Consider the following 24,016-nt stretch of genomic DNA (forward strand, 5'->3'; position numbering starts at 1 on the left):
ATTTTGGTCTGACTTTTTATATGGGTATTTATAGAGGTTATATTAAATAGGATTTTTATCTTTGAGGTGTTAAAATCATTACCTTTTCTATAGAAGATAATTGAGTTTGGAAAAAAACAAATGTATTTAAAGGGTTTTTTGTTTGTTTTTAATGACACCACTCTTATGGCAGAAAGTGAAGAAGAACTCAAAAGCCTCTTGATGAAAGTGAAAGAGGAGAGTGAAAAAGTTGGCTTAAAGCTCAACATTTAGAAAACAAAGATCATGGCATCCAGTCCCACCACTTCATGGGAAATAGATGGGGAAACAGTGGAAACAGTGTCAGACTTTATTTTTCTGGGCTCCAAAATCACTACAGATGGTGACTGCAGCCATGAAATTAAAAGACGCTTACTCCTTGGAAGGAAAGTTATGACCAACCTAGATAGCATATTGAAAAGCAGAGACATTACTTTGCCAACAAAGGTTCGTCTAGTCAAGGCTATGGTTTTTCTTGTGGTCATGTATGGATGTGAGAGTTGGACGGTAAAGAAGGCTGAGCGCCGAAGAATTGATGCTTTTGAACTGTGGTGTTGGAGAAGACTCTTGAGAGTCCCTTGGACTGCAAGGAGATCCAACCAGTCCATTCTGAAGGAGATTGGCCCTGGGATTTCTTTGGAAGGACTGATGCTAAAGCTGAAACTCCAGTACTTTGGCCACCTCATGCGAAGAGTTGACTCATTGGAAAAGACTCTGATGCTGGGAGGGATTGGGGGCAGGAGGAGAAGGGGACGACAGAGGATGAGATGGCTGGATGGCATCACTGACTTGATGGACGTCTCAGAACTCCGGGAGTTGGTGATGGACAGGGAGGCCTGGCGTGCTGCGATTCATGGGGTCACAAAGGGTCGGACACGACTGAGCGACTGATCTGATCTGATCTGAATGTCATTCAATAACTTTTTATTCCTGTCATTTTATTTTCCTTGTTTTTTTTTTTAAACCAAATTCTCCTAATGTTTTTTGTGTCTTTGTCACGCTTCAGTGAAATTTTCTTTTCAAAGTAAGAATTGAGAAAAAAGAAGACCAAAGTTGTGACTATTTGGGGCCTCAAATGGAAAACCCGTTGACCCATTCATCATCTCTGCTGCTGCTGGGACTTGTAGGCCAGGTCGTTAGAGCGCCCTCCTCTTCCTGAGGAGAGGTAAACATGGGCCAAGTGTTGGAACCCTTGTCCACTGAAACATGATTTAAATATGTCTTTGTTGACAAAAGGACTTCTTGTGATTTCTTAAACTTTTTATTTTGAGATAATTGTAGAATCACATGTGGGCATCCCTAGTGGCTCGGTGGTAAAGAATCTGGCTGTAAGGCAGGAGCCATAGGAGCCACAGGTTTGATCCCTGGGTCAGGAAGATCTCCTGGAGAAGAGCAGGACAACCCCCTCCAGTATTCTTGCCTGAAGAATCCTATGGACAGAGGAGCCTGGCACGCCACAGTCCATAGGGTCACAAAGGGTCAAACACAGCAGAAGTATCTTAGCACGCACATAAACCTTTTCTTCTGAGATGATTCACATGAGGCTGTATATTCACACGTGGGCTTCCCTGATGGCTCAGATGGTAAAGAATCTGCCTGCAGTGTAGGAGACCTGGGTTTGACCCCTGGGTTGGGAAGATACCCTCGAGAAGGAAATGGCAACCTGCTCCAGTATTCCTGCCTGGAGAATCCCATGGACAGATGAGCCTGGTGTGCTATAGTCCATTGGGTTTCAAAGAGTCGGACACAACTGAGCGACTAACACTTTCACTTTCATAAGAAATAGTACGGAGAGATCCTCTGAATGCTTTACCCAGTTGCCCCAAAGGTAACATTTGCAAAACTAAAGTGCATGTCACAGCCAGGATGTTGACATTGATGCAGACCCAGAAGACACAGAACATTCCCATCACCATGCAATCCCTACTGCCTGTATATAGCCACATGTACTTTACTCCCCCACCCATCTTTAACTTCTGGCAACCATTCATCTCTTCTGCATTTCTTTAATGTTGGCATTTTAAGAACATTGTAAATGGAATTGTACAATATATAACCTTTTGATATTGGCTTTTTTCCACTCAGCATAATTCTCTGCAGGTTCATTCAGGTTGTTACATGTATCAGTAGTTGTCCCCGTAGTATTGACCTCTCTTATTTGTTGTCTTCACCCACTGAAGGACATCCATTTGTTTTGTGCAAATTCAGGCAGGAGTTGAGTTGCAGGAGTTTTTGTGCAAATTTAGGCAGGAGTTGGTTATACGATAATCATATGTTTAGTTTGTTAAACATCCCCACCAGCAAGGTACGAGTGACCGAGTTTCTTCACATCCTCACCAGCATTCGATGTGTTATTTTGTGTTTTAGCCATTCTGGTAGGAGTGTAGTGATATCTCATTGTGAATTTTACTTTGCATTTCCCTAATGGCTAATGGTATTGAGGATTTTTCCACATGCTCATTTACCATTTGTGTATCTTCTTTTCCAATTTGATTATTTCTGCTTTTACACCCATCTGTGGCTTCATTGACCATCTATTGTGCTGTGACTCCAAATATGTATTTCTAGACCAAGAAGGTCTATGGAGAAGGAAATGGCAGCCCACTGCAGTGTTCTTGCCTGGAGAATCCCAGGGACAGGGGAGCCTGGTGGGTTGCCGTCTATGGGGTCGCACAGAGTCGGACACGACTGAAGCGATTTAGCAGACCAAACTACTTGCCTTGTGAATTAGATTTATACCTTTTACAACTTTTTAGACTGTTAGATATTCTAACTCACACTCTATGTTTTAAAATATTAGCTCACCATCTCCCTCACTTCTAAAATATGTTACCATTTCTAAAGTTTCCACTTGAATTTATGGTATCACTGTTTACTGAGTTGCTAAAACTATGAATCTAGGAGGTGCCTTCAACCTTTTTTCTTCACTCCACATCCTGTTAGTTCCTCCTCTTAAATATTCTCTGTATCTGTTTCCTCTTCTTTCATCCTTCTGCCACACTTGATTCACGGTTGTACCATTTCTCACCTGAATTATTGCCACAGCCTTCTTGCTAATCTCTCTTCTACGGTCCATTCTCCAGACTCCAGTTGGGTTAATTTTTGCTTAACTCAAGTCTCACCATGTGACTTTAATCCTTCATTGATTTCTTGTGTCCTTCCTTAAGTTCTGAAGCAGCCCAGCACCAGGGGAAAAAACTTAGGAGGCTCTTGGGAGGAGCCTAAATTGATTTGCTACAAGTACAGCATTTCTTTTTTTTTTTTTTTAACAAACTTTTTATTTTATATTGGGGTATAGCCAAATAACAATATTGTGATAGTTTCAAGTGGAGAACAAAGGGATTCAGCCATACATATACAAGTATCCATTCTCCCCCAAACTCCCCTTCCCATCCAGGCTGCCGCATAATATTGAGCAGAGTTTCCTGTGCTATACAGTAGGTCCTTATTCATTATTCATTTTAAATATAGCAGTGTGTACGTGTCCATCGCAAACTCCCTAACTATCCCTCCCTCTGGTAACCATAAATTTGTTCTCTAAGAAGCATAGCATTTCTTTGAAATCTCATGTTTTAGCTTTGAAATTTTTAATTTGTATTTTACTCATATCTTCAGTATTAATATAAAAACAGTGACTTTTCCAGAAATATTCAGGTCAATATCATGTTTCAGAAGATGGCATAGGTCCACACATTTTCAGTATCTTAGTTTGAGGACCGTGAATCAAAACATGCAATGGAAAGCATTTGTATTAAAAAAAGCTTTCTCAGAACTGGGCTCCATTGTCTTTCCAATATGACTACTTGCTCTCTGGGCGCTTGCCACACCAAACTTTTTATAGTTTGTCTGATAGACCAGGTTCTTTCTGCTTTTGCATATGTTAGCCTGTGTTACTGTGACAATTCCTTTGTGATCCTATCCCCAGTTTCCTTCTCCTAGGAAATCTGGGTTCTTGACATCCCCCCTACTCTCATTATAACCCGTGTTCATCTCTGATACCCCACTTAACTCCTTGACATGATGTTTTTCTCTCTAGCCTGTGCAGTTATAAAAACAAGGTTATATTTTATTCTCCCCTAGTATAGTACCTGGCATTCGGTATGTGTGGCTTTTATGAAATAATCTCAAATTCAGATTAAAATGATGACTTCCAAATCACCAGGAACATTTACCAGATAGTGCTTAACATCATTGAGGGATATTGTGGAAGAAGTCTTACCTGGGTGGGAAGTTCCCTCCTAAATATATGTTATATTCTACTAGTGAGTGAGAAGAGTTTTAAAAATTTCCTTTCTGTTAGCACCTTGCTTGCAAACTGAAAGCTTATACAGAAATACCTTGATTCATTTGAGCAGCTGAAAATTTTCTTATCCTCATCAAAGCTAGATAAACCTCTAAATTGATACTTTATGATAGTCTGTAGTAGTCTAAGAGGTATACACAATTCTATGATATTTTAATGGAAATATATATGTCCTAATTTTAAAAAATAATACTTTGTAAATACTTTGTAATTTTTGTAAATTTTATCTAAAATACTAATATTTTTAGAATACACTAAATCCCTTTTTTCCCTTGGATTCCAGCTTCCTTACGCTCTGAACTAAACCAGCAACATGCAGCTGCAATTGATTTGTTAAGGCATAATCATCATCAAGAATTGGCAGCTGCTAAAATGGAATTAGAGCGAAGCATAGACATCAGCAGAAGACAGGTAAAAGAGCATTGGGTTCTGTGATGACTTCTTAAATGTGAACAGATTTGAAAATGTTCACAATTTTATGAAAATTATTTTGTAATGACTAATATTTCACTAGTAATTATTTACTGTCTATATTAAAGAGTTATTTTTAAATAGAAATAGGTAATTTGACTTTAGTATAATGGTCAGTTTATGACCTTTCAATTGAATATTTTGAATTTTATTTGCATTTTGAGTGAAGCAATGAAGTGTGAATAATACAAAGAGTAAAAACAGAATACTATAAAACAGCAGTGTCCAGTGGAACTTGCCATGATGAGGGACCTGTTGTTTTAATATATCTGTCCTAAGGTAGTCACTAGCCAGACATGTCTAGTGTAACCAAGAACCTGATTTTTTAATTAGTTTTTATTAATTTATTTAATTGATTTCAGTTAATTTAAACTTGACTATAAATAGCCATATCAAATAGCACAGCCATAGAAGTAGCAGGTCCTCAGGAAGAATAAAGATAATTTGTATTTCCATATCACTAGCACAGCTACTGTTCACACTTTACATTTTTCTCATAAGTACTGTCTTTAATTAGATAGTTTGTATCCTGAATATATGGATGAAATGGATTTCTAGGCAAAGTACAATGAAGGCCATTCTTTATCAGTTTATTACTAATGGCTTTCACTTTGTTCTTCAAATATGTTAAATGATCAGCTCAAATTTTCCTTCATTACTAGAAAGCTTTAAATGAACTACCTTATAACCATGGAGGTAAGTTCTTTTCTCTTCAGCTAGACTGCTGCTGGAATTGACAATGTCTAGGTCTGCAGAATTTGCCAAAAGCAGTGACTTCTAGGAAGATGGAAGGGAGCTTATCTGTCAGACAAGATAACTGCTTGACCAGCATGAAGCAAATGAAGTCTTCTAAGCAACAGGATGTATGTGTTTGGGGATGGCCTTCATTAGAGGCTGGTCCTTTTTAAATGAAAGGACAATGGTACCAGCATTTTACATCAAGACCACATAACTTTCTGAGTACATAAGAGCCCTGTGTTCTAATCTCAGCTATGCCACTGATTATAAGTCATTCTTGGACAAATCCTCTCTTTGGTATTCTTTTCTTAATCAGTAAAATGAGGGAGATGTGTTTATATGGTCTTTCGAGTCCCCTGTGGCCCTGAAATTACTGAAACTGAATCTATATAAACACTTCCTTATATATATGAGAATAGAGGTTTCCTGGTTTCAGCAGTTTGCTTTTGAAGCAATGTCAGATTTATTACATTTGACATTCCAGTATGTCATTTTCTTCCCCTTAAACAGAGAAAGTGAATAGGTAGAAAACTTTTCAGAACTATTTATTTTCCAGAGTAAGGAGCACATGTGCAGAATAACAGATCTACAGGATGAAGTAAGACACAGAGAGCATCACATCTCAGACTTGGATAAGGAGGTGCAGCACCTTCATGAAAATATAAATGCCCTGACCAAAGAATTGGAATTTAAGGGAAAAGAAATTCTCAGAATACGAAGTGAATCCAACCAACAGATGAGGTATGCCATTAATTACTGCAGAAGGAATTTTCAGTGTTACCTGAAAGACTATTGCAATGGTATTTAACAATACATGCCTATTTTCATGACTAGATAGCCTTCCAGTAAGATACTGAAGACCAGTTTTTACTTTGTTGACTATGTTAGCATTTGACTGTAAAAGAAATGTTTATATTCTGAATGATGTATATGCATTTACTAACTTTTCAAATTATATATAAGTAAAATCTTTTAAAAATGTTATTTAAAAAAGCATTAAAGGAGACAACTTTAACAAGCTAGAAGATTAGAGCAAAGTAAGTACTTTAGACTGTTTCCAATGATTTTGTAATTTTCTATATATTATACCTAAAAACCATTTCAAATCTGGTAGAATATAGAAAGTTTTGAAAGCTTGACTTCAGAATAACATTCTCTTAACTAAAAATAAATTAAACAGGTTGCATGAACAAGATTTAAACAAGAGACTTGAAAAAGAGCTGGATGTCATGACAGCAGACCACCTCAGAGAGAAAAATATCATGCGGGCAGATTTTAATAAGACTAACGAGCTACTCAAGGAAGTAAATGCAGCTTTACAAGTGTCGTAAGTCACCTTATGTTAAAGAAAATTCACATGTGGAGAATAAATAAATTGAGAAGCACTGTGTCTCACCTCAGGTTAGCTAGCCTTGAATCGAATTAAGTGATATTTTAAAAAGAAAACTTAATGCCATATTACAGATGGTAATTGCAATATAATATATTATTTAATTAGAAGAAAGCAGTTGAATGAATATGTTTAATCAGCTGCTGCTGCTACAATTGTACTAGGACAATATTTGTCCAGTGTCCCTCAGGGATCATGACCTATCACAGCATGGTGAAAACACAAAAGATATCCATATTGTGACCAGTGGGATTATTATGATCCTATATATATTAATAATACATATTTTGCCAAAATACCAAAATATCTTAAAGAAACAAATACGCCTCTTAATGGTAGTAATTCCTTGTAAGAACTAGATTAGGAGATATTGGGAATGGAGAAGAGCAAAAACTTCCTTCTTATTTTGTATTACTCTATTTACACATTGTTTGAATTCCTACAACAAGCATTTGATTGATTTATGATTTTAGAAATCAATAAAGGTAAAATATCACAAAATTATGCTTATACATAGTGGCTCCTATATAGTTAAAACCCAAAGTTCTAATTACTGGTTTATGTTTTTGTTGTGTATTTTTTTTTTTAACTTACTTGCCCCTCTCTTTTTTATATTGATTTATAAACTTCTATAGCCAATGCACCTGGCATTCACTCCATCTCTGTGGCCTAAACTGTGGTCCAATTTAAGTTATCTCAGAAATAATTTACTCTGAGCTGCATCATATGGTTTATTCACCTTCAATCTCTTTTTCCAATCAATTAAAAAGTCTTCATTAAAAAATGTAAGTATTTCCACAGAGTTTGATAAAGTCAAAATAGTGACTTAATTCCATTACCCTCAAAGTCAAACTTTTGGCTCGGGTGTGCCTTCTCTGCCTCTTCGCACAGCCATCCGTGTTCCCTGTCTGCTACTTGGCTGTCAGCCACACCGACACATGAGTTTCCTTCTGAGAGTCTCCTGTGTTGTCCTCTACAGTCTAGAATAACCTTCTGTGTCATTCCTATTACCTTCTTCCAGTCATCTCTCATTTCCTGCATTTAACCAGCCAAGTCTCATAGTAAATATTGTTACATATGTACCGTATATGCCCACTTTATTACAGCTGAAATAGAAAACAGCCCCCCCCCACACCTGACCCCCTACCCCGGTCATTGGCATTTACTTCAGTGGCCTCTGAAGTGAGGTGCTCTTTCTGATGGACCTACACAGAATTTTCCCATCAGTTGGCACTCAGGGAATATTTTACAAGTAAAAATTTTGAGGATTCCCTATAATATTTACTAATTCATAAAGTTACCATTGAAATGGTAGAGACTCTTGAGATAATTTCCTCAGTCATAGTGGTTTTTGGTGTTTGTGGTTACTGGAGGTACTTTTTAAATCCTTTTGAGCTGCAGTTAGGAGCTCAGATACCTGCTGTGTAGAAGAGCTCATATCCTCACACATTTTGCAGAAATGAATTACAATAAACCCCAGGGCTGGGCTTTCCCTTCCTCTGACCTCTGTGTTATTTATCAGGCAGAGGCTGCAAAATCTCCCACTTCATACTCTGAAAAACCATGCTCACAGTAATAATAACCTCTGTCTGTCCGTGTGTCCTGTCTCCTTAGGAATGTTAATTTACAAAGAGTAAAGGTTATATCGTTTTTACTTCTTTCTGTTTTTTATGGTTTTGAACATTATAAATTTTCAGTAGATAGTAAATAGTTTACTATTCAGTTTTAATCAAAGAATTGGTATTATCATAAGTCAAGTATTTTATCTGATTTTCTAGATCTACCATTTTTTTCTGCTTTAACTAGAAGCATTTTCTATGCTAAACCAACCATATTTCTTTTTTCACCTGCTATCATCATGAAATTAGCCTCTAGTTTTAGGTATCTACTCACTTAGTTAAAAACAAACACACATACAAATGTATTTAGACCAGCAACGTCTAACAGATTTTTCTGTAACAGCAAAAATGTCCAGTATAGTAACTGCTAGCCACAAAGACTGTTGAGCACTTCAGACAGTGGCTGGTGAAACCAAGGAACTGAATTTTTAACTTCATTTAATTTTAACTAATATAAATGTTAATAGCCACATATGGGCTAGTGGCTTCCATATTGAAAAGAAGAATTTTAGACAGTTGGATATTTCTGACCCGTATCCTCAAATGCAGCCTGCTAGGATCTGTTGAATGGATTTAGACATAGGTGGAATGCAGGGAGGGTCCATCTTGGTTTAAGGAACTGGGAAGAACAACTTTTGGACTATTTTCAGCCTGTTTCAAAGAACTAAGGGCACCCTATTAAAGTTCCTAGTCAACTGCACACTGACTTTGAAGCTTCAAAATCAGGAACCTCCTGTGGGTCCTCGGCAGTGGGTGTGTTGGAGGGACCAGAGGAACGTGGGTCTACCTGCAAGGTTGAAATCAGGAGCTGAGGGGCCTCTAAAGCAACTGGACATTTCTTGTTTCTGTTCCTGTCCCAAGCCCTTGTTTGGACTCCAGGGAAATGAAATGGGGACAGAAATCTAAAGGAGAGAACCTAGAGAACATTGTAGAAATAGTGATAAGACTTCTGTATCTGTTACAGAATGATTACCAGCAATCTTCTCTAGTGCTGGGTGTTAAAGCCTACTTAGGTTTTTAGATATTCTATAGAAATCATTTTTTTTTTGAATGGTATAGTATCTTAGTAAAAACATTGTATCTAAGAAATAGGTCATGGTTTTTGTTTTAGAAACAAATGAGAGAATGGGCTGTTTTTTAAAGAATTGTTTGAGCTAAATGTAAATATACACAGAACTTGGAGTCATGGCAGACTATATTACGCAAAAAAAAAAGGTGATTTGCCTCAGAGATGATTATTGTTTAGGTTATTTTACCTTATTTTGCCTTAACTTCTCACTGTACTGGGCTTCCCTTGTGGCTCAGCTGGTAAAGAATCTGCCTGCAATGCAGGAGACCTGGCTTTGATCCCTGGGTTGGGAAGATCCCCTGGAGAAGGGAAAGGCTACCCACTCCAGTATTCTGGCCTGGAGAATTTCATGGACTGTATAGTCCATGGGGTTGCAAAGAGTCGGACACTACTGAGTGACTTCCACTTTCTCACTGTACTGAGGGCTTCCCAGGTGGCGCTAGTCGTAACGAACCCACCTGCCAGTGAGGGAGACAGACACAGGTCCTATCCGTGGGTTGGGAAAATCCCTTGGAGGAGGGCATGGCAAAGCTTTCCAGTATTCTTGCCTGAAAAATCCCATGGACAGAGGAGCCGGGTGGGCTACAGTCCATGGGGTCACAAAGAGTTGGACACAACTGAAGCAACTTAGCACTGTAGCACTGTACTGAAGCCAAAAGACAATTTCCTCTTGGGGGAAACACTGAGTTTCTGTTCAGTTCAGTCGCTCAGTTGTATCCCACTCTTTGTGACCTCATGGACTGTAGCACACCAGGCCTCTCTGTCCATCACCAACTCCCGGAGTTTACTCAAACTCATGTCCATTGAGTCGGTCATGCCATCCAACCATCTCATCCTCTTTCGTCCCCTTCTCCTCCTGCCTTCAGTCTTCCCCAGCATCAGGGTCTTTTCCAGTGAGTCAGTTCTTCCCATCAGGTAGCCAAAGTATTGGAGTCTCAGCTTCAGCATTAGTTATTCCAATGAATATTCAGGACTGATATCCTTTAGGATGAACTGGTTGGATCTCCTTGTAGTCCAAGGGACTCTCAAGAGTCTTCTCCAACACCACAGTTCAAAAGCATCAATTCTTCGGCGCTCAGCCTTCTTCACAGTCCAACTCTCACATCCATACATGACAACTGGAAAAACCATAGCCTTGACTAGACGGATCTTTGTTGGCAAAGTAATGTCTCTGCTTTTGAATATGCTGTCTAGGTTGGTCATAACTTTGCTTCCAAGGAGTAAGCGTCTTTTAATTTCATGGCTGCAGGCACCATCTGCAGTGATTTTGGAGCCCAGAAAATAGTCTGTCACTGTTTCTGTACTTGGACTTTAAGTAGGTTTGTGCTGTGTTTTTTTTTTTTTTTTAATGTGCTGTGTTTTTATGCTCAGTTGCTCAGTTGCGTCTGACTCTTTGTGACCCCTTGGACTGTAGCCTGCTAGGCTCTTCTGTCCATGGGATTCTCCAGGCAAAAATACTTGAGTGGGTTGCCATTTCGTCTTCCAGGGATCTTCCCGACCCAGGGATCGAACCTGTTTCTTGCTTCTCCTGCATGGACAGACGGATTCTTTACCACTGTGTCAATAATCCCTAATTAAAAAGAAGTTCTCCACCGCATTAGAATTACTTACTCTTTAAAAGTTTGAGTTTTTAATATAGTACCCTAGTAGTTCATTGTTGTTTGATTTTTAAATTGCCGTAAAGTTATTTTCATAATCTTTGTGAGGTCAGGATGTATGTAGGTGGTTCTATTGTCAGAAGGTTGAGTCTGTGCCTATAATTTATGTGAAAAGAAAAGTTTAATGTTATACTGCTTGAATTACTTTATTTCCTTTCCTTAAGGCTATAGGAGAAAGGTGGTATATTAGAGTTCTTTCATCTTATACGATTAAAATTCTAAAATAGATATGTGACTATTGTTGTTTGGCTCTAAAAGCTCAACTTACTGAAATTTTTTTTTTTGGTCAGTTATTTTAAAAACGTAGAAGGACTATCAACTTGGAAAATTCTTTTTTTTTTTTTTTCAACTTGGAAAATTCTTATGCAGCTTTTTAAGCATTCATAGTTTTGGTTAGTGTTGTCCAGGAACCATAGACACTGACCTATATACTCTCAGAGTGAAAAAAAAAGGGGGGGGGGCATGTATGCCTGGTGACCCTAATTAATAATTTTATATGCTCTACTTCTGTCTGTTCACTCTTTGTGTTACTTCTAATGGGAATCTGTATTCCCATTAGAGTAAAAGGCTGTATGTACTTGCATGGTTCCCTCAAGGCAGTGTTTGCCAGGCTTTAATCTTTCCTATAAAGCCTTTGGGAAATTGGTAATTTCTGTCCACCTATGATACTATTTTCTTAATATTTTTAATTGACTCATTTTAATCAGCTTTTCCTGTTAAATTTTTAACTCTGCAGTTAAACCATTATTACTACTGAAAAACATTTTTCATTATTCTAAATAGAAGCAAAGCTATAATTATATAGTTTCCTGAAAATACAACAATGTTATTAGATCCTGGCTAGCACTGATGCCCAGGAGAAGGCAATGGCACCCGACTCCAGTACTCTTGCCTGAAAAATCCCATGGACGGAGGAGCCTGGTGGGCTGCAGTCCATGGGGTCACTAAGAGTCGGACATGACTGAGCAACTTCCTTTCACTTTTCACTTTCATGCATTGGAGAAGGAAATGGCAACCCACTCCAGTGTTCTTGCCTGGAGAATCCCAGGGATGGGGGAGCCTGGTGGGCTGCCGTCTATGGGGTCGTACAGAGTCAGACATGACTGAAGCAACTTAGCAGCAGCAGCAGCACTGACGCCCAAGGCCTGCTTGAGAGTTGTGGAACAGTGTAATAAGCATATATGTTATGAAGACCATTCAAGATACACAGAACCAAACAGACTTTTCTCTTCATAATCCAAATGATTAAAGGAGAACAAACTAAAAACCATCTCCTGTATTACTAGTTGTTCACACCTAGTCTTTGGTAAGCAGCTGGCTTAGAGAACTATGTGGAGCAATTGAAGAAAGATTGATGGGTGTTGACTTGAGTGGATATCAGAAGAGTACCAAGTGTACTCCCCCCATCAGGAATTTGAAAGACTGGTAATTCTTGAAATACGTTTGCAAATTAAATCTTCATCATATTACTTGTTCTCTCCTTTAATGCTTTCTCATTTGTGTTTATATGGATGTTTCTTCAATTTAATCATTTATTTTTTCCATTTAATATCCAGGTATCTTTAAAAAAAATCTTGGTGCTGTAAAGATATTTTGTGGAGAAGATTAACTGATAATTCTGTAGGTAAAGAATGTTAAAACAAAAACATACACTGGAATTTAAGTAGAGACCTTTATTATGCAGAAAGGTGGTTCAGGGATCTTAACTAACTGTTTTAGACTCACTTTACCTTGACTTCTCATTGTACTGGTACAAAAAGATCAACATAATGGTTTAAAATAAGGCTTTAAATTAAGATTTTTGTTTTTTTAACGACCATTTATTACCAGGTATTTTTGTACAGTCTCAGGAAACAGCTCAAAAATCTTGTATCTTATTTTTAACTGATAAAGTGCTCCAGTGACCCCTTGTGGCTGCTGTGGTGTGAAACACAAATGCCCTTTTCCCTGTTTCTCAAGCTTCTCAAAACCACTGCCCATAAAACATATAAACCTTTGCCAATACAGTGCCACGTCATGATAAAATGCAAGGTTACTGTATATGAGCTCATTGACTTGTCACAGCAGAAGACAATTGATGTTAGTGAAACGAGCCTCACCCTGGACTGACAAAGTCCCAGCGGATCCTGAGACAGCTGCTCCCTCGCTCCACACTTCTCCCCCTCTTACTTCCCTACTTCCCAGAGTAGAACTTTAGCCACGGGCCTGGATAGGGAGCCAAAAATGTTATCTCCAAGTCTTTGGCTTGAGCTGAGTTAGTGGAGTTAAAGTACAAAAAATGCAGAGATTCTGGTACCCCTCTGGTATTGTGTGGGGGGAGGTAGTGGTGGGTGGGAATGGCTTATCAAATCCTAGAGAATAGATCATCTAGAAGTTTCTCAATATTGAGTAAATAAATTTTTCTGTGAATCTTCATTAACTGTAAGTTTTATTGAGCTTAAGTTTATTCTTTGTATTTTGAAAACAAGTTTTAAAAGTATTCTAGTTATTTGAATATTCTACAATTCAGAGTGCTTTTTTTTTTTTCAGACTAAGCTAGCGGTTTCTATTTGCATCCTCTTCACTGAGCCCTGTCCTATCCTTAGACTCTGCAGGGTCTGTGGCACCTCTGCTCATAAAAGTGGCCTCTGTTCTAGAATCTTCAGTGACATTTAGTTCTGTTACCTTCTCACTTCCTCCAGGGCAGATGAACAGGCCCAGAAGGAAATATAATTCTTCTTATTATCCAGTGAACCATTTTTTTTTCCAGTTTATATGTACCAGCTGATACATGGAATTTGTAAGCTGCATTTCCCATAAACCAGGAAAGAATGAGGTCATTTGTGTGTGTGCTTTGTTCCCCTTTCCTCTGTATCTTTTGTCCTTTTTATGTATGTTACCAAACCTTCTATCATCACACAATATTGTATGTGTGGTAAATTCTCTCAGTAGTAAGCCTACATGTCCAGCATCGAGCCAGCATTGCTAGGTTAGTATATTATTTCTTCTACAGCACATACCCCACCTTATTCCCGTGTATACTTAAATAACTTAAAAACGAGTGAATTCTTCCAATAGTGATCTGCAAAGCCTCTAATAACACCATTTACCCTTAAAGAGCCTTAAATAATACTGCCTCCCCTTTTTTTTAACTTTTTATTTGTATTGGGGTATAGCCAATTAACAATGTTGTGACAGTTTCAGGAGAACAGCAAAGGGACTCAGCCACACTTATTCATGTATTCATTCTCCCCTAAACTCCCCTCCCCATCTAGGCTGTCACATAACGTTGAGCAGAGTTCCAGGAAATAACACTAACTCTTGAGGTAGTGATGTCATGATGCTTACAAGTTTTAGCAAAAATGTTCAACTGTGTAAATTTTGTGTGTTCAGCTGGACTAATTTGAAAAATATAGGCATTACAAAATAATGTCTGCATCATATCAATGAACTAAAGGTTTTCTTGTTTTTAGACTAGAAGAGATGGAAGAAAAATATCTAATGAGAGAATCAAAACCAGAAGATATACAGATGATTGCAGAATTAAAAGCCATGCTTACAGAAAGAGACCAGGTCATAAAGAAGCTAATGGTAAATTGTTTTGGTTTTGCAAAGTGGGAGGTTATGGTGTAACTATGTTAATAATTAATAGACTGTTGAATGGGAAAATATTTTTAAGTAATGCTAAACAAAAGTTGAAAAAGTATAAAATATGTATTATGATTGAACATTTGTTAAAATGTTTTACAAGGATAAATACAGTTTTAAAATTTAAACTTGGTATTAGTGTAAGGAGATTTTTTTCAGTAATTTTTTTTAAAAATGCTTTTTAATACATATTGAATGTTCAGTAATATGTCATTGCCAGTGTACAGTTAATAAACTGTTGAAGTGTGTGTGTGTGTGTGTACTATACATGTAGAATTAGAATTGGATGGGAAAGAACATTCAGCACATACATGCATTAGCCTGCAGTGTATACTTCCAATTAGTCATGTTAACTTCCTAAAGTGTATTCCACCAAAACCTGATCCAAAGACATACTTCATGGAAAAAGGATTCCATTGTCTTAGGGTTTCCCTAAGAAAAGCTACCAGCTCTCTGTTGAGAGTCTCAATGCACACTGAGGTGTTAGGGGCTCTGAGAAGTCCATCAGGGAAGAAAATACAGATTTAACAATAAATATACTGCCTTCATTAGAGTCATTATTCTTCAAGAATAAAAATACACAAATGTTTTAAAATTCATAAAACATTTCAGAATCTTCTAAAATTATATGACCTGATCAGTAAGTAAAATACTGCTTTTTACTGCCACTGACAAATAAAAATCATAGTAAAACTAGAAATGGAATGCTAACCATTGTATTTGCTAATTGATTTCTTCATAACAGCTTTGGATATTAGCGTGCAAAGAGAGTCTAAGAGCATTTATATTTGAAGTCCTTGTTCCTTAAAATGTTTCTTGAAGCATGTAGGAAAGCCATCCTATTTCCTGGCATTAGAAGTTCCTGCCAAAAGCAACAGGTAGTTGACTAGGGGTTCATAGATGAAACCCAGAAGCAGGCATTGGAAAGACAGAGTATGAGATACTTCATCCTACTAAATACCCATTTTCCCAAGCTTTGTGAACATGAGCACATGCATCATAGCTTGCTCTAATAGCAGTAGATTCAGAAAAATTACCTTATATTCCCTCCATGAAATCAGCAAATGTATTACTATTTTTTAATCTTTGGTAGAAATCGCTATTGATTTTCCAGTTCTAGCCACAGGGTAGTGTAGAGTCTTTTCACTACTCCCTGATTCTATGAACTGTGAGGCACGTGGGCTAAGATTAACAATGCAAATTATAGTCAGTGGTAACTAGAAGGGGGCTGAATAATCTAGTTCTACTAGAGCATAGCCCTGCCTTTCACAACACAGTGATCCATTTACTTATGTGTTTACTTCCTACAGTCTGATTGTAGGAAGCACTTGGTGAAACCAAAGGCAAAGGGCTTATCTCTGTATGGACCATTCACTTTTTCTCTATTCTGTGGTTACCACTGCTGAAATATATTGATGTCTCAGAGAGCAGATTAGGACTCACAAATAATGATACACCATAGTGTCATCTTCCTAGACGGAAACAACTCAGCCATGCACACAGCTCCATGAATACAAGTTAAGCCTAATCAAAACACACATCAGCCCTCTGGAAAAGAGATGGGCCAAATAGAGAGTTTAGTTCTAGCCTTGGAGGGAAGAGGTATGAAAGGGTAGAGAGGAGTCCCAGAGCATAAGGTTTTAAAGATGTTGAGAACTTACCAACCAGCCAACTTTAAGACCCTGGCAATTAGGTCTAGAACTCTTTGAATAATGTATATAAATTTTCATTCAGGTTTTGTATTAAATTTTGAATGAAATGGCATTTATATAGTTAAGATTTAAATAGTCAATAGAAAATGTTTAAGAAATGTTTGTAATCCTTTTGCATAGGAGGATAATAAATTTTATCAGCTGGAATTAGTCAATCGAGAAACTAACTTCAACAAAGTGTTTAACTCAAGTCCTACGGTTGGTGTTATTAATCCACTGATGAAGGTATGTGCTATAAACATTATAAAATAGGAATGTGGTTTTAAACGTGATTAAAATTTTTATAAAATATTTAGAGCAGCATAGGATAAAGCTTCCAAAAAGTGTTTCCTTAAATTTAATAATCTAGGACTAAATCTATGAATTCTTTGTGTACTAATTTTCAGAATTAGATGCTAATAACATTCATTTATTTGCTGAGAATTCATATTCCTTGAAACAATGTTTTATTAACATTGTAAAACCTTGGTTATACCATTTCATTTTTCATATCTTTTTTTTTTTTAAAGCTAACTTCTGAGTCTTTTCAAGATAATTTCCATCATTTCCTTAGTGTTCACTATCCTCTGGGGAATCTTGAAAAGTACTCCAAGCAGTGTATCCCCAACAGCTCTCCCTGCCATCATAATGGGCCTTGGGTTGGACATGCATTTTGTTATCTACTCGTCTTCAGAGAATGGCCTTATTTCTCATGGCCTTCTCACCTTTTTTTGATAATTAAAATTGAAAATGACTTATTCTAACATTCTGTTGCTGTCTTAGGACAGATAGAAGAGCCTTATAGACAAATGAAATGGACATGGCTAAGCCTTGTACCTCTTGGTGCCCCAGACTACTCTGGCTCCTGTTGTGGTGCTATAGGTATAATGGAGACTTAGTAAATATTTGTTCAGTAGCAAAAGGTCATATTTTCTTATAAGCTAGAACAAATCACTCTAGTGAATAAAGCAAGTAATAAAAAATAGTTATGTATGTTGGCTTTATAGGGATTACATATCTTTTAGCATAAATCAGTAGTAGAAATAAAAATGCCAGTGCTAAAGCTGGTTTTTTTTTCCAATTCATATTTCATTAATTTTCACGTCATACCTAATTTCTCTTAGGCCTTTAGCCAGAAAAACTTCTGCTTTCCAAGCTCATAAAACTTCTGTTAAGAAGATGGGATCTATCCTTCCTTTACAAGTTAAACTGCTTCAAACTGTAAACTGTTTTCTAAAATGACTTAAATGATTTGTAAAATGGAATGGCATATAGAGCCTTTGCAAAAAAAATTATTGGTGAATGAATGAATATAGTTAGTTTCAGTTTTTAAATTCATTATTTAGGGTGACATAAGAGTTTGAGTGAACTCCGGGAGTTGGTGGTGGACAGGGAGGCCTGGCATGCTGCAATTCATGGGGTTGCAAAGAGTCGGACACTACTGAGCGACTAAACTGAACTGAAGCTTTTAATTAAAAAGCTAGGTTATGAGACTTGTTAAAACAAGATTAGAAATATTTTCTTTTTACTTATTTTATTAGAATTACATTTTTAGTCACAAGATCATTATTGTAGAATGTTGTCAATGATACTTTTGATTTCTTAAAATAAAAACTTAAGTAGTTTTGATTATGCCTTCTTATGACTAGAAATGCCAAAGATACATCTTCATAAATTTTGACTCCTAATAGTGATTCAGTTTTCACAAATAATTCTGAAGACGGTATCACCCTTTATTTTTGCAGTTATGCTAAAATAGGCTTCTTTCCTTTGACTTTATGATTCACAGAAAACGACATAGAGGACAATGTCTAGATAATGAGGTCATTACACATAAGGAAAAGGACCATCTTGTCTATTGTCTTTCTTTAAAATTCTGGAGTCATCTTACAAAAAAATTATTTCATACATTTAATTAGCACGCTTGTAGTCAGTAAAAGATGGGAATATTCAAAATATCATACATATTAATTTTTATTCCACATAGCAAGATGATGTTCATTGATTCTACAAATGAATAGAGCTTAAAGCTAATGATTTGAAAGCCAATAGATATTAACAATCCGCAGTTGTATTGCTGTTTTCATCTGTCAATTTTAAAGACCAGTTAAAAGATTACATTGATCACTTTTGTTTTATAACTTTTAAATGTCTTAAAAGATTGTGAGCTAATTATGATACTACTAATGAATTGGTAAATGAGACTTAAGTATACAGATTTCATTTTCCCTCTTCAGAGAGATGGTATAGTGAATTTAAAACCAAATTATTTCTCTAGGTCAGCTCTAAGTCCTAGGTAGAAATGTGAGATTTGTTTCAAACTAACTTTGCCAAGCATTTTCTCATTCCTTTTATTTTCCAGGCAAGGACTGCCTCCCTTTGACAGATGGCTAAAGTTCACGGACCTCTCTTTTAAAATTATGTTAACTTTTCATCTTTTCCTCATTTTAGCCTAAACCCATGCAACCTCATGAGATCCATGAGATGTACTCTTTCCCTCTTTCCCTCCCGATAGTCTTTACCCCTTGGCCTTCTCTCCACCCACTCCTCCCCATGAACCATTCCTAAACATTTTTTCCTCATTCTTTCTATCCAAGCAGTATGTCTGTCTGTGAGGGTTCCATGTAGATAAAGAATACCTCCAAAGATCCCCAGACCACATTTTGGGTAACACTGGTTCATTTTAACATCCAGCTTCCAAAATTTTCCCATGCCAAATTTATTTCTTCTACTCTTCCTGTTTTCTCATTCGTCCTCATGCAGGCACTGTCCTCACATGTATTATTTTTAATGCAGCAAAAGAAGAAGAACGATAAGTCACCAACAAACAGGTTTGTCAGTGTTCCCAATCTAAGTGCTCTGGAATCTGGTGGAGTGGGCAATGGACATCCTAACCGCCTGGATCCCATTCCTAACTCTCCCGTCCATGATATTGAGTTCAACAGCAGCAAGCCTCTTCCTCAGCCTGTGCCACCCAAAGAGCCCAAGACATTTCTGAGGTGAGCCCTGTCTCACCAGTGCAGTTTTTTCTTTTTTAACTTGAGAAATTTACTTCTTACATTGCAGAAATCTACTACTTTAAGAACAGCCTAGCAAAAGAAATTTTACTGTGAAATATCTTCAAAATATATTTATCACCTCTCTAGAGAACTCCTTTTTGACTGTTAAAAAGATTTTTTCTATTTTGTTGTCGGTCAATTTTCTAAATGCTTAAAGAGGTGCTAATGTAATTATATGCTTAGAATTTTAATATGTAAGAATTATCACCAATTTTTCATTAACAACCCATCCTTATTACAGAAATTCAAAATATTTTTTATTAAGTGGCTTTTGTTTCTTATCTGTTTATTTTCCCCTTGCTTATTTATAAACATATATGCTTCTTGCCAAAATAAAAAAATATATAAGCTCTGGGAACTTAATGATAAAAGTAGGAAATTTAGAAGAAAAGTTTTGTAATTAACATTCCAATTTTATCTCAGAGTTCTCAAGTAAAGGTATTAACACGTAAAATTAGAATGAAATTATTTGTTTACTCATGAAATAATTAAAGTCAGAAAGTACTGTTATTTTATGCTTACTGATTTTGTGCTGTTTTAAAATTTTTTGACTTGTTCTTATTAAATCTCCGTGTCACTAGTAATAATCTTACAGGTAAACTACTTTTTTTCCTAAACTGATTAATGACTAGTTAATGATATTATTTCAAATAGAAAAGAAGATAGCAAGAATGAAAAGTAGTCAAATACACGTTTGAATGTGTCTCCTGCTAAATACTGTGTGTTGCTTATTTTCCCTCATGCATGGGTGTGTTCAGGTATCATTAAGATGCATGTGCATGGGCTCAAGGAACATGGCTACTGGAGTTTCCATTACACATTGTTGCGTGCCTTGTAATTGCCCCCAAAGACGGTAGGGATGCTTTTATTTTCTTAACTAGCCCAAAGAATCTTTAGTTAGAGTTAAGTATAAAGTATATAACTTCGAAGATGGAGGGGAAATTGGCTTTTTAATACATTCCTTTCCCCCAGAGTATCTGCTTGTGGAATTATGAAAGTTTAAATACACATACAGAAAAATATTATACCATGGTTTAGTCACTTAAATTAGTTATATTTAAGGACACATCTGTAAGAAATACTTGTGTCAGATTCTAAAAAAATTTTAATGAAAAGCAAAAAGGTGCTGAACGAGAAGAATGTTATCTTGTTCTTATATCCCGCAGTTCCTCCTGAACTTTTTTGTTCAAAGAGGGTCACATTACTTTTCTCAACTGTCTGATTTTTGGTTTTTGTGGGTTTTTTTGGTAATTGTTGTGTAACATGGCTTCTCCTTAACGGACTTCATCTGAGCTGCTTCTGCACTCTCCTGGAGGGGAGACCCCATCTAGTGTAGAGGAAACAGCCAAGCTTTAAAACGCATCTCCTGACATAGGGAACTAGTTGTGGTCGTCTGCCCTGATGTTTTATGTGCTTTTCCCTTCATTTTGCAAAACAGCTTAACGCTGGGTTACATGTCTCTCTCTTTATGAATCCAGTCCTCCTCAGAGTGAAGCTTCCCCGGTGGCTTCTCCAGATCCCCAGCGCCAGGAGTGGTTTGCCCGGTACTTCACGTTCTGAAAGAACTGCTTTGGCACAGTTCTGTGTGGACTGTTACTAAGAGCATGACCTTATACAGATCATTATGTGAGCAGGCTCTCCTGTGTCACACACTGTGAGAAAGTATGTGTCTCTGCAGTTGAAAATGCCCTGTACTTCCTGTGATATTTATTGGACTCACTCTAAGGTACTATATTATGTGTGTAATTATAACAGTTATTTTTATTTGAGATGGAAGAATCTTTAATCTTTGTAATTACTGCATAATAAATTTTGTTAGAACAAACAATGTTTTTCTTTTTTCTAGTAAGTTTGTTGGTAATTTTTAAATACTTTTAAATTCCAGGTAAGACTTGCCAGAAAAAGTTTCGCTGAATAATAATCATAAAATATCAATTATTTTACTTCGATAATAGCAAAGTCGGGATAGAGAAATAAATGTTATAACCTATTCATTTGTTGCATTGCCATGTATAACTAAAGTGTGTTCTCTAAATTTAGAAGGCTAGAATGAAAACACTTGTGGGAATTATGGACTTCCAAGTATATAAAATACTGCCAACTTATGTTTTTGGAATTATTCTGATAGTTAAAGACCTAGACTTTGTAGTACAGCATCTGTGCTCAGTATTAAGAAGCCAGCTTGTCAGTTTTCTAAATAGGCAGTTTAGTATTGACACATGAACATGGACAAGTAACCACTATCACATGTTAATGACACCTTTTTAAAGTTTTCAGTACACCTTGGCAGGCTACTACATTGTATCCTGTGGCCTAAAAGAGTGCATCCATTTCTAAGGGTGCTAAATTTAGCTGATTCAGTAATGTAGATTTTAGAAGAGCCTGGGTGAACATTCATATAAACATCTATGAATAAATATAATAATGTTAAAGACCAACTTTTTAAATGACTACCACATGGCAGACACTGTGCTGAGAGGCCAGAAGAAAGATTATCATTTTATCTTCACAAAATCTTTAAGGAATAAACCATTGCATTTGAATATGCAGAGCTGGTAGTGTGTTGTTTAAGTTATCCTGAAAAAAAGCTTTTACCAAATGCTTTAATTTTTTCTTCAACTAAGAGACTGAATTTTCCAACAAAAAATGGTTAATGCTTATTTTAGAAAATAGTTATAAGCTCATTTTCTTGCCCCTTGTTTATGCATATCTCATAATTTGGATATTTACTTATCAAGGATTTGATTATTAGAATTCCTGCAGGTGACTTGGCTTCTCTGGTGGCTCAGACGGTAAAGCGTCTGTCTGCTAGATATGGACATACAAAGATGATGAACACCTGTCTGCAAGGAGCTAATCATACACCTGCTGAAATAATCTAAAACCAAACCTTTCTTTTTTTAATAGCAGTATCAGAAGAGACACAAATCAGTGTACAATGGGAGCAGAAAGGAGGAAGTGAGTTCTACCTAAGTGGTGACTACTTGCCGGTGATGTCAAGCTGACTAAGCTGGATATGGGAGTGGTACCCCAGTATAATATTTAAGAATGAGTAGCAATTAGCCAGATAGACCAAAGGTGAGGCTGTTTAACGTACAAGCTGAAACAGGAAAGAGCAGGCCAGCTGCATCCAGAGAACTCAGTGTAATCCTATAGGACCATGGAGCATAATAAGAGTAGCCATTTCTTGAGCATCTACCTTGTATTAGGCAGTATAACTGTAACATTTTTAACCCTTCAGCCACCCAGATGAAGAACCTGAACTCCCTCTCTTTGCGCCCTCCCCACACCTTACACACAGAGAACTAGGAAAGCTTGAAACCTTGACCCTCTGCTACAGATGTTCTGGAATGCTTAGTAAGAAATTCAACTTGATCCTCTAGATTTTAAGCAGGTAATAAATAGCAGGTTTAGGCTTTTAATTGTTGAAAATCATTTCAAAATCAGCCAAAAACATATTGGCTGCAATTTGTTCAGAAAAGATGGGGCCCTGACTAACAACAGTACGACTGATCCAAAATTCATTGAATTGGTTCAGATGAAGACTGAAAGGAAGAATTGTTAATGGGCATGGAAATAAGGGACTAAAGAGTGAAAATGTAGAACCGGTGGGAATTGGTGATAAATGTTTGTGGCACATGAAAGAAAATGAAGTGTGGGCAAAAGATGCAGTATGATTTCAGGTGTATTGAAATTAAAGTTTCTCTGGAATAATAAAAGCAGTTAAACACAAGGGTCTCGAGTATGGCAAGTATGAGCTCGAGAAAGCCAGAGGTATGTGGATGAAAACAACAAGGAACAGAGTTGGGCACAGAACTTAGGGGGACAGCAACACTTGGAGGGCAGAACGAGAAGTAGAGTTATGGATCCCAAAAAGCGTGATGTTGTGGAAGAAGGATGTTCAAAGAGAGAGCAGCCAACCAACAGTGCCAAGTGCTGTAGAGATCAGGAAAGGGAAATAATGAGAAGTGCCCATTGGCTCCAACAACTACAAAATGGTCTCCGCAAAAATAGGGTAAGTGGTGGCAACAGAAGCTAAATTCCCGAGAACTGAGGTGAAAGGAAATTTAGAGAGTGCGTGAAAACCCCTCTTTGAAGAAATTTGGCTCTACAGGTCAGGAGAAGGTGATAAGGAAAAGGGAATGTGGGGTCAGACGTGTTTTGTCATATTTTGGTACTGGGGAGGGAGAGGAGAGAAGAGACAAGCAGCAGTTTTGTAAGAACCTTCAACTGTGTCACTGGGTTACATGTCATAACATTAAAGAGATGGCCAGAGAAGTCTCATAACATTGTTAACACTGTGATGGAAGAGAAGTTTCAGCAAGACATTTAGATAGAATATAAGAAGCAACATGGAATCCTAGAATCCTGCA

At 37.0% G+C, this 24,016-nt stretch overlaps 1 protein-coding gene across 1 annotated transcript in view; it reads left to right on the forward strand.

The window, feature by feature from the left end:
- FAM184A (family with sequence similarity 184 member A) overlaps nucleotides 1-21,471 on the forward strand; it is a 123,499-nt gene extending 102,028 nt beyond the window's left edge. Inside the window, exons 12-18 of the mRNA XM_061427452.1 lie at nucleotides 4,605-4,732; nucleotides 6,087-6,271; nucleotides 6,711-6,857; nucleotides 14,719-14,836; nucleotides 16,726-16,830; nucleotides 19,381-19,583; nucleotides 21,122-21,471. Coding sequence (XP_061283436.1) covers nucleotides 4,605-4,732; nucleotides 6,087-6,271; nucleotides 6,711-6,857; nucleotides 14,719-14,836; nucleotides 16,726-16,830; nucleotides 19,381-19,583; nucleotides 21,122-21,203 — 968 coding nt within the window. The 3' untranslated portion in view covers nucleotides 21,204-21,471. The remainder of the gene's footprint in view (nucleotides 1-4,604; nucleotides 4,733-6,086; nucleotides 6,272-6,710; nucleotides 6,858-14,718; nucleotides 14,837-16,725; nucleotides 16,831-19,380; nucleotides 19,584-21,121) is intronic.
- The last annotated feature ends 2,545 nt before the right edge of the window (nucleotides 21,472-24,016 follow it).

This window comes from Bos javanicus, chromosome 9 (genome assembly GCF_032452875.1).
Source record: "Bos javanicus breed banteng chromosome 9, ARS-OSU_banteng_1.0, whole genome shotgun sequence".
NCBI classification, from domain to species: domain Eukaryota; kingdom Metazoa; phylum Chordata; class Mammalia; order Artiodactyla; family Bovidae; genus Bos; species Bos javanicus.